The sequence below is a fragment of the Psammomys obesus genome, unplaced genomic scaffold (assembly GCF_907164565.1).
Source record: "Psammomys obesus unplaced genomic scaffold, mPsaObe1.curated_primary_1811, whole genome shotgun sequence".
Classification (NCBI taxonomy): Eukaryota; Metazoa; Chordata; class Mammalia; order Rodentia; family Muridae; genus Psammomys; species Psammomys obesus.
Window position 1 is genome coordinate 19,556,212 of NW_026596091.1, and position 11,963 is coordinate 19,568,174.

The 11,963-nt window shown below is 35.6% G+C and overlaps 1 protein-coding gene across 2 annotated transcripts in view; it reads left to right on the top strand.

Moving 5' to 3' along the window:
* Window positions 1-5,842: 5,842 nt before the first annotated feature.
* Window positions 5,843-11,963, top strand: part of Rassf9 (Ras association domain family member 9) — a 32,922-nt gene continuing 26,801 nt past the window's right edge. Inside the window, exons 1-2 of one of the 2 annotated variants that reach the window (XR_008722545.1) lie at window positions 5,990-6,028; window positions 6,923-6,963. Coding sequence is in view for 1 of the 2 variants with exons in the window: in XM_055627941.1 (XP_055483916.1) it covers window positions 5,982-6,028 (47 nt within the window). In the remaining variant the exon portion in view is untranslated. Of the gene's footprint in view, window positions 6,029-6,922; window positions 6,964-11,963 lie in introns of those variants that run through there. The other variant, XM_055627941.1, reaches the window with a different exon arrangement.

Genomic DNA, 11,963 nt, shown 5'->3' on the forward strand with positions numbered 1-11,963 from the left:
GTGTGTGTGTGTGTGTGTGTGTGTGTGTGTGTGTGTGTGTGTATTGACATCTAACCATAACTAGCACACTGGCATAACCTATTTAATCTGTTTTGGTTCTGTTCTGTGCAAGTCAAACAGATGAACAAGGGCCCTAAGCATGTGCCCCATGGTCTTTATTTATACAGTGAAAACCTAGACACAGAGCGTTTGTATGCTTTTGAGACTGATTCTAAAATCATCATGTATTCTAGTTTTATTCATAGTTTGGACTCATTATCTAGTTGATCAATAGTTTACTTTCAATTCAAATCATATGATACAATCAGAGTAGCTTTATCTTCCCCTATCACCAACATGTGACAAAATGTCAAACACACAGTTACCTTGTATCATATATAGAATAGTACTGCAATATTATTTAGTGTGGATGCGTGTATTCTGGACGTGTTTTCATATACATGCACTTTTAGAAATTTTTTTAAACACCATGTTTCCTGGCTTTCCAAGCTTTCCATGATGCTGAGCAATGGCTAGTAATAACCTGCCTTACATAGATTTGTTACTTTATCTCATTAAAGTTAATAACAGCCATGGCTACTTATTGAAAACATTTGGCCTTTTATTTAGGTCACAAGCATCTGGCCAACACCCAGCCAGTCAGCTATTCAAACACTGAGTTTAATTAATTAAAAGCTATTTTTAATGGGCACACCCATTGGAGCTGGATGACTAATTATATACCTCAACTACATAAGTCTGACAAAGCTTAGGAGTGCCTTTCTAGCCTTTTATGGGGAGTCAAAAACATGGCCGCCATAGGTCTTTTAGCTGAAATGGACTCTCAGCTCTGCTTTTTACTCACAGCTTTCAAGATTGTTATTTCTCCCCATCCGAAAATGTGTCAGGGTACTTCACAAGTCTTGACACTTACAGCTATGAGTTCATTGGCTTTAGTGGGAAAGCCGCCAGCAACCTGGGCTCCAGACATATCTTCTGTAACCATGAGCAGACTTAAGGCGGGAAAGGACTGCAGATGACAGAGACTGACTTGGTATCAGCCATGGCAATCCTGCACAATCTCTAGGATTCAGCCGAACTATATATCATCCACAAATACGTGTGGATTTATGTACATTCTTCTGTAGGTAGTTCTGTTTTATCCCATGCCATTTTATCAGCCACATCCCGATTGTCTAATGTTTCACAGACTGGTTTTCATGCCACCCATCTAACAGGCTCTAATTATTTCTGATCTTTTCTCTCTTGTCCAAACAAAAGGCTGCATATTTTATTATTTTCTTTCAATTGAGAGCACCGTTCTCTGAAAATTAGATGAGCTGATTGATATTAACAAATTATCTAGTGCATTATTTTTTTCACACATTACCATGTAAGTGGTGACAAATTAGCTCATAGTCACTTGTGTGTAATCCCAGACTTAGAACTTCAGGTCTGCTGTTCTTTTTAACACAGGCCCGAGGGAAAACTGGCTCATACCAACACAGATGCCTCTGATAAAAATACAAGTAAGCCAATTTAATTGTTAAAATGTGAAAAGGAAATGACTAGTACAAAGTTTATAAAACATCTATATAAGAACATTTTTAAGAAAAACCTTTTCTGAAAGTTGAAAAAAAAGTTCAAAAGTAGTCTTATCCCTTTTTTCATTTTCCAGAGCATAAAACCAAGACTCAGACCAGTGAACCATTTACTTACAGTCCATAAAAGGAAACACCAGAGTTGTGACACAGAGGCCAGTGTAGTTAGAACACTGAAACTTTAACTTCTATGTCATTTAGTGAAGCCACACATTCTAGGGAAACTCAATAATAACAGCAATCTGGGCTAAAAAAGTTGATTCTATAAAAGCTTTAAGAGATTTACTCTGGGGATGAGATGGTATTTGCTCATGCTTATTTTAGCTGTTTTTTTTTTTGTATATTTAAGATAAATAACAGATGAGGGACATGTATGTAACGCACTTGTTGTAATGGAACAAATTAGCAAATATGTCATTTTTACATGATAAGAAAACCTGACACCCTTTGTGTTGGTGAAAAGTTTTTTTTTTTTTTGTTGTTGTTGTTTGTATGTTTTTGAAACAAATGTATTTTCCTCTGGCAAGAACAGTTATAATCCACTCCTTAAACCAAAACCCCGAATTTAATGCTTGTTTCACATGTCTTCCATGTTGGACATTAGCTCTCAGAACTTGTTTACCTTATATATTTGCTGCTCTGGATTCTTTACCATGCATCTCCCCAGGTCCTCCCTGTCTCCAGACTGGTAAGGAGTGGAGTATTTTCAAACATTAGCTTTATAATGTACTGGAGGAGGAAGATAGTGGAGGTGTTGATGTAAGTGGCTTCCTGGATGTGCCAAGGCTCTACACCCCATTGTGTGCACTCAAAGGGCAGTTCAAATCGTCTTGAAATTTACTTGCCAACAAGGGAATGAGACTTCATAATGTCAACACAGCTTAGTCTACACTTCTACACCTTAAAAATTAACTGTACCAAAAAACATATATCTCTTGTTTATAACCTACACAACTATGGTTTTCTCTGAGATTTTTTAACACTTTTATATTTTGGTATCAATCTAATCACAGATTAAAATTTTAATTATTTTAAATATTTTAAAGTAATTTAAATATATACATAGTGTAAATATTGAATTATTCAAATATCTGCTTATTTAGAAACCTATTCATTTGTCATTATTAAATTTAATGTCATCTATTTTGATTTTCAGATGCCAATATAAATATGAAAGATAAGATATTAGTTGCTTCTGTATACTTGTGGATAAGTGCTTGACATAACAACTGAAGAGAATGAAGATTCACTTTGGCTCATGAACAAGTTGGTTAAGAGAAAGTTGAGCTCAGTTCACCATGAGTGAGAGGTGCAGGGTCAGGAGTAGAGGTGATGCTGGTTCACACCTTTGCCATGGATCCAGGCACAGAACACAGATGGAAACTGGGCTTGATATAACCTTTAAAGGCTGGCTCTAGTGACTTAATTTTCTCCAGCTTCTAAAGATTCCAAAACAGGTTCCAATCATAACATTGAAAGTATGCTTTCTCTATTTGGGCTCAACTTTGTTTTCACAGGAAGAAAAAAGCTAGCTATCATCCACCATCAAAATCATTTGGATTGTTCCTAAACAGAAGTCATTTGCAGCTTATCTAGTTTGTTTTATAGCTGAACATCAGGCTCATCCTCAGCAAGCAGTGTAAGAATACATTGTTTCAGAAACCCAAATAATCCTGCAAATAATCACTATTAGACAAGTGTTCATTCATAGCATTGGAAGGTCAGGGTGTCATTATTTTCCTTATTTCAAAATTTTGGATAATTCTGAGAGGAAAAGTATTTAGGTTAATACTACATATCAACATTCCTAGCAAACCATTTCATTTACTTAGCAAAACAAATAATCAGTGAACACCAGACTTTATCAGAAACATTATTTTCTTGGGAAAACTCTTGATAATAAGTCTGGCTTCAACACTGAATATTTTGAAGGTTATCGTACAGAAAGCTAAGTTCATTCATACAATTGCACATGCCGTTATATTACACATAGTAAATATGATTTCCTACAATTGTATAAGCAGAGAAAAGCATGAGAGTGTTAAACTTCAGAAAAAAATATAAAATAAAACCCACACCTTTCAAATTACCTATTCAATATATTCTCATCAGTGAGTCAAATGTTATAAAACACAATTTTTGTTATTGTCTTTTAGGGTTAGGTTTGGCACTGCCTTATTATTCTATTTTAGTACTAGGGTCTATGTTTTATATTTTCTCCATTTTTAATTGCTAAGGGATGGCAACATTTTGTGCTATTTTCCCATTATTAGTGATATATAATTGATAAATAAAAATATATTTGTTTAATGTATACAAACCTCTCTGTGTTTAACTCTTACACATGAGCTTGTCATAAAGAGTATTAAAGGATATTTTATGTGAGAATTAATAACATCTTAAAGGCAACTCCTTTGTGATAACTTGTAAGTAACATAAGGTTTATGCTAGTAAAGGTGTAAATTTGTTTCCTTTTTCTCCATTAGGAGTCTTTACTAAAAGATATTATACACATATACTTATACAAATAATGTTAATAAAGACATGATAGAATACCAGAGACATTAACAAAAGCAAAATTTTCTACAAATTGACAAAATTATTATATTAATATATAAACAGCAAGCTGTAGAAAGCAATAATAACTTAGAGAAACTATGTAAGCGTTCTTAATTACTTACACCATTTTATGTGGTAGCAAAGAAAAAAAGTATACCCCAGATTATGTGGTTTTTATTACATAGAAAATATATATATAGAAAAAGTAAGCATGAAAAATGCACATGGGTGCTCATGTAGTTATACACACAGAGAAACAAAACGTAGGATTGGCTCCTTTATTATTGTAAAAGTTTCTAGCTTTTAAAGAAATTATATGTTCCTAAATAGTTCTTCTAGGGCTATAAAATGTAATTGAATTATAATACTGTTTAGTATAATTTTAAATTTATAATGGTTCAGGGGCATATGCATAACACATAAGATTATGAAAAAAATATAATTTTATTTAATATAAAACACATATACATAACATCTATTTGAAGTTGTGACTACTTCGTGAAAGAAAGTTCTTCTGTGCACTGCAAAGTTCTGAAGAAAAGGGCCCCTTGCAATCATGTCTTGTTTGCTGCTTCTGGGGTCCCAGCTTTGCTGGGTCTCAGGCATCAATCTGAGAAGGGAAGTTGTAAAGCCCACAGGCCACTGCTGCTTTCTCCTTCCTAGTTTCTCCACCCCACCCCTCACCAGCCACCACAAGCCTGTGATTAAGATCTGGGTTCTGGAAGCAGGAGCAATTGTTGGTTGGGGGCTAAGGGGTGCTGTTAGGTATGAACGCCTAGAAGTAAATCGTCCAGCACCTTTCCCCTGGATACTTTTCCTGTTATATGCCAGGTCATGCATTTGAGTTTTACACACACACACACACACACACACACACCTTTTGATCCAACACCTTAAGTGATCTAACAAGGCTAATGGATGCCAGCACCGTGAGCCTTTCTACACTAGGCAATGATTTGTGAGCCCTGCAGCCCTTGGTCCATCACCTTGTGGAAGATCAGTTTGAGAGTGTTCAGGAGGGGTGGGGGGTGACAGGAGGGGGATGAGTTGGGGGATGGAGTTGAGGGAGGACCTTTTTAAAATGAAGAACTAGGGAATCTGATTTCTAAATAGCTGCACTCCTCAGCTGACCTTACCATGCTTGCATTTAGGGCAGAAGAGGGTTTTTATTTTGTGTGTATGGAGTCAGTTGGTAGGGAAAGCATTCTTCCTCCTCCTTTCTGTTTGCCAAGATCAGATTACTTTTCACAGACTGGAGCTGGCTGGCAGGAGGCAGCAGAGGGAGGGGGTTAGTTTTAAATCTTTTATGTGTGTGCACCTTGTGTGGTTGGGTGTGGAAAGCAGGAAAAGGGGGGTTTCCAAGTCGAGTGAAATTCCCATTCCATGACTATTACCATGCCTGTAGGATTGGCAGGTCTCAGAGTTTAGCTAGTTGGCAACTAACTAGGGAACACAATAGTCTCTCCCTTCCCTCTCTCCCCTTTCTCTTCCTCCCTCCCTCCTTCCTTCTCCTACTTTTCCTCTTTCTCTTTCGGACTTTCTCTCTTCTCTCTGGTTTTTCTGCTTCCAAGCAAACACCTCCCAGGCTGAAGCTGGGCTGGTCTCCTTAGGCGCAGCAGCCACAACAATCCCGCAGTTCAAAGTTAGGCAGCAATTGCACAACTTCCAGCAACTCTCTCAGCTGGCTGCTAATGAGCTGAAAGCCAGGAACATCTGAGGAGGGGAAAAGGAAGCCTCCAGCTTTCCTCTTTTCACCAGAGAGACCTAGACACCCCTCCCTCTCCGGGCCCAGATCATTTTGTGATAAGGACTGTGTTAATTCCTTGCCTTGCTGGACTGACCATGGCTCCCTTTGGAAGAAATTTGCTGAAGACACGACATAAAAACAGGTAAAAAAATCCCCCCCCCGTGTGTGTGTGTGTGTTTGTTTGTGTGTGTGTGTGTGTTTGTTTGTGTGTGTGTGTGGTGTGTGTGTTTCGACTCAGTTCCCTATGTGTGAAAGAATGTTTCCTTACGCTTCGGTTCTGATGAAAATTGTTTTGAAAGCACAAAACGCCCTTGGAAGTCAGGATCTAGAAAGATCCAGCTCTTCAGAATATAGGTCTGTATTGATGAAGGCCAAGGATTATGGAAAATCATGACTGATTTTAACTCACTTTTTATGACAGCTTGAGTTCAATACTCACTAGCATTTTCTGTTTAGTTTGACTTGAACTTTGGAGAAGGAAGAATAACAAGTTATGTTTGGTTTAAGCACAGGTTTAGAATATTATTTTTTGAAACAGTTTAAGAGTTTGGGAAAGATATAACTTGGATTTCCAGTCACTTGTTAGAAATAAAGTACAACTGCTGATATAACCTGGAAACAATGTTTTGGTTTCCCCTGAGAGTGGGGCATTTCTAAAATCTGGAAGGTTCCCAAGTGAAAATATTCGCAAGAGGAACTTTTTATGGACTGTATCTTTGAGAACTTTAGGTGGCTTAGGCACTCAAAGAGGAGTCAAGCAGCTGCGTGCCTCAGACTTTTATTATCGCCACTTTACTTTGACTTAATACATCAAGCTTGCATTAACTGAGGTTTAAATACATGTACTTAAACCATAGACGAGAGAGGGAGGGAGGGCAGGAGAGAGAGGAAGAGAGAGAGATTGAATTTGCGATAATGGGTTACTATCCATATTTATATTTCAATACAATAACTATTCTATTTATAGTTCAAATGTTACATTTTTATGCAAACAGTGCAAAGACAATGTTAGACAGGCTTTATTTTTTTTTTTTAGCATACTTGTTTTGGCAGAGGGGCTTTCCAAGCACTCTCTCCTCTTCATTATGCCTGTTTGTGCTTGTCACAATTTGCTTACTGCAAATTTAAATGGATACAATTACAAGGTAGGAAATGATATAATTATTTAAAATTTTCTGCGTGATAATATAGTGATACAACTTTAAAAGTAATTCTTGATACTTCAGTTTTCTACACAAATATCTACTTTGAATATCCTGTTTTAAACCCATTCCAAAAAGTTAATGTTATGTTGACTAAATTTCTTCAAGAAACTAAAAAAAAAAAAAAAAAAAAAAAAGCCATAAGAAATAGTGTAATGCCTTCTCAACCACTTTCAGGTATTAATAACATAATAATATGATAAATATGGTATTTTTCAAATATTTGTTTTATTAAATGTTAAGATAGAATTGTCTCCATACATTTTTAAAAGCAAATTGTGTCTGTTATAACTAGAGTAATTTATTAATAGTGGCAACATATTTGTAAACAGTACAGAACACCTACCCCAGCTGCCCAGTTCAAGTTCTGCTGTGAATTTTAGTAGTGCCATTACTGTAGCATTTTTACATTTCTTTAAACGCCATGAAATTGTATAAAAATTATTTTGAAAGGGTTTATTGTCTTCATAAAGAAACTGTGCTTCTGGCAAACAAATCTTTTCTTCAGAATTGTTTGTTGGGAAGATTTGTTTAAGTCTGTTCAAAAATTCCATCACTGGTGTGCCAACTTACAGTGTCCTAAGCTTTCAAATGCACCCATGAGTTTCCTTTATCAAACTACATAGTACATTTTCATTGTGTCACTTTTGTTGCTGTGCCTTCTGGTCTACCCAAAAGCTAAATGCCACTCAAAGGAACTCCACAAACACTTGTGGCATGATATTTAAATGCAAAATTGTGATGAAGAGATAATAAAAACTGGAAGTTTAACAGCAATTCAGGTTTCTCTGGGAAAATAGAAAGATGTTGCTAAGGGTCATATTTTTTATGGATTCAAATTGAGGGTGGTGAACAAAGGTATCAATGAGGAGGGGTATGTAAGCTATTCCAGAGATTGATTGCTTCCTTTTTAGCCTGGAGGAGAGAAAGAGAGAGAGAGAGACAAAGATAGACAGAGACAGAGATACTGCATCAGAGGTCAATGACATTAAATATAAGTATTTGAAAATGAACATGAAAGAAGTCATGGTGGGTCTTGGAATAGATTTAATATAATGCAGCAGATTATATGAGGCCTTGATTTGGGGGTTTGTCTGTTCACCATTTCAAGATAAAATAATAGATAAAAATGAGTTTCATGTTTAAGTTTATCCATTTCATTAACCAGGATCTATGGTTTAAATAACCTCACTTGACACCTAAATAAGAAATCTTTTCACTAAATGATGCGTCAGTCAGCTATTAATATAGAATGTGATTGATAATAGCTATCTGATTAGAATTAATGACTTAATTGAAATGTGTTCTGTAAGATATACATTTTGTAGATTTATGAGTATATGCATATAAAACATATTTGTACATACCATCTACAACATAATGAATAGAATTACCTTAGCATGATTTGCATCTTTTTAGCAGGAAGAATATAGATTGCTTAAAAATCTGGTGGGGTTCACAGTTAGAAAATTTTGAATGTTAATTTTAAATTTTTGCATGTCTTTTTACTTTTCTTCACTCTTGGTGTAGTGTTAAATCATTTAAGACTGACCAGCGTGAGATAGTCCTCTAATTGTGCTCAGAAAAAGTACATATTTGAGAGTTTTAGACATGAACATAATATAAATGGAGCTGCAAACGAAGAGGCATAATGATATTTAGCAAAGAAGCTCTAGCACTCGGAGAGGGTGGAGTCATAGCTGTCTAGACATCATTATGTTTTCATGACTAGGAGAGGGCCTGGCATGTTGGAGACCTGTAATACAGGTGTTTATTTAGTTTTGTGTACTAAGTTATAATTTCTCCTCAACCTAGAAAGACCATCATTACTTTATGCCTTATTCGTCATATAATGCAAGTTAGTGTTTGATAAAACTCAATACTAAAGAGATATCAATTGATGCTGGATGTAATAGAAATCAGGAGATTGTCAAGAATCTTCTAGATTCAGACAAAGCTGTTCCTATCCTATCACATAATTTATCATGAATGGAATGAATCATTTCATTAAAACATTTGGCAAGTTTCTTTAGAAAAATTCAAGAACACTACATGGCCCCAAACATTTTGGGCTTTTAACTTTAAACTTTCATGTAAATGAAAGAGAGCCAAACTAAAAATTTTAATCATTATAATTAGCAATAATCTGCTTAAATGGTCTAATTGCATGTTTAATTAGATGAGTGCTGTTTTCAAAGGGCCTCATGTTCTGGGGAATGGATTGTTTATTTTTATTCCAGACTAATAAGATAAACAATAACAGAAAACTAAGTATTGTTGCATGTTTGGGGGATAAGACTTTAGTTCAATGTGAATAAAAATGATAGAAAAATCTAGATTGATTTTGATTTTTTTTTCCAACAAACCATTCAATCTTTTTAAAGCATATGGTAATTGTTACTAGGAAACCATTCTTTTTCTCACATAAACACTAAAGGAATAAATAAAACAATGATCTGATCCAATTGATATTCTTATGAACTTTCATTGATACAGTTTAGATTTTTAAAATATTTAGCTATTATAGAGAATACATTTGTGAATACAATTGTCTTAATATTAGATTATATCTTCAACTCAATAAAATTGTTTCAAAAATTAAGAAGGCTTATAAAATGCTAACACAACTACTGACACTTGAAGGTTATGCTGAAATTCTTTCTTTATTTTTTGTTAATTATTTATTACAATTTATTCACTTTGTATACTGGCTGTGGCACCCGCCTTCATCTCCTCGCAATCCTTCCATCCCTTCCTTGTCTCCTCTTCTGTCCCTCCGCTAGAAGGCATGACTGGAGCTTTGCATGAAACAGCCTCACTCTATTTCAAAGTCACACTGACCTTGAGCTTATGATTGTCCTGCCTCTGTTTCTTGGATGTTGAGATAACACAACACACATATGCCACTAAACCTTGTACAAGACATAATTTCTTTATATCTTAATTAGTAACACTCAAGGAGATGGAATTGTTTGGAATTTTCACAAATTCTTTCTGGAAGCAGAATATTACTGTAATGTGGAAGGGTCCCATATATTCCTTCTAAACAAATACTCACAAACAGAAAAAAACACATTTGAATAGGTTTTATCATTATATTTGAGACCAATTTCAACTTCCCTGGACTTTCATTAAAGCTATGTCAGAACGCTTTTCCTAAAAATAGGGAAGTGTTTTAGGCTATTGCAGACTATACAGACAGACTTTTGAAAAATATGAATCCTAAATTAAAGGGTCCCAGAAAATGTACTTGTAATGGATATGTTGGAAGTAATATGGCTCCATACTTTTAAATAGTCACTTAAAGCATTGGTATTCACATCACTGTTTAGTGATTAGGATATACCTGGCTTTATTTTTTTAACCAATCGCACGTATCATAAATATTACCTATTTCATCAGAAAGAAATATAATATTTTATGGTTAGAGTCAAAGTTGGTGACAATAAGGCCATCTCCTTTCTACAATTGAAGCTACTACTTTTGTAACTTCAAATGATTTAAAATGTTTACAAACATGGATTGAGAAATACCAGATTTTTTTTGAATTTTATTTTTTTCTTATCAGTTACATTTTATTAACTCTGTATCCCAGCCGTGTCCCCCTCCCTCATTCCCTCCCAGTTCCTTCCTCCCTCCCTCATCTCCACAGTGCCCCTTTCCAAGTCCACTGATAGGGGGGACCTCCTCCCCATTCATCTGATCCTGTTTTATCAGATATCTTCAAGACTGGCTGCAAAGCTCTCCTCTGTGGCCTAACAGAACTGCTCCTCCCTTGGGGGGTGGGGAGGCCAAAGAGCCAGTCATTGAGTTCCTGTTAGAAATAGTCCTTGTTCCCCTTACTATGGGAAACCAATTGGTTACTGAGCTACCACAGGCTACATCTGAGCAGAGGTTCTAGGTTATATCCATACATGGTCCTTGGTTGAATGTCAGTCTCAGAAAAGACCCTGTGCCCAGATATATTTGGTCCTTGTGGAGCTCCTATCCTTTCCCCATCAGACTAACTCTCCTTCTTTCTTATGATTCCCTGTACTCTGCCAAAGGTTTGGTCATGAGTCTTTGCTTTGAAAACACTGCTAGTTAGAGCCTTTCAAGTGCGCTCAGTAGACTCCTGTCATATGGGATGTGCATTGAAATACCAGGTTTTTGAGACTGTAAATCTTCTTCATTCTCCGAGCTTCTGAAAAGATTTTCCCTGATGATACCTTGTACCTTAAGTAGTTGTTAGTTGGCAGCAGACACCCATTAGGAACAATGACTGGAATGCTTTATCCCTGACAAAAATAGCCCAAGAGCATTGGCAGGAGTGAAACCTATTCCAGGTTAAAACTTGAATTGCTTGGAAAAAAAATACCCTCAGCCAACTTAGCCGGCTTAACATTTACTGTGTAATATGTTGCAGTAGGCATCTTACCAGCAAGTGGCACACGCCAGTAAGAACAGCTCTTGAGTGCAAATTGTTTTGAAACAAGTTAAACAATTTATAGCTGGTTAACAATTTAATTTAGAAAATGTCTTGATTAGTTTGACTATATAACAGGACATTTTAAATGTATTTGATGTACAGGTATAATGGAGGTGACAACAGTTCTGAGCATTCACAAAAGTCAGCTCTAAATTATATTTATACATCTCTCTCTCTCTCTCTCCTCTCTCTCTGTCTCTCTGTCTCTCTCTCTCTCTCTATATATATATATGCAAAATAAATGTTGACATAAGGGTATGAGTTTACTTTTTCCAGGTATGTGTGAATACTGTATGGCCTTAAAAAGGAATCTGTCTCTAGCACATTTACCTTCAAAAATAAACCCTTGTAATATCTCTAATATATATATATATATATATATATATATATATATATATATATATATA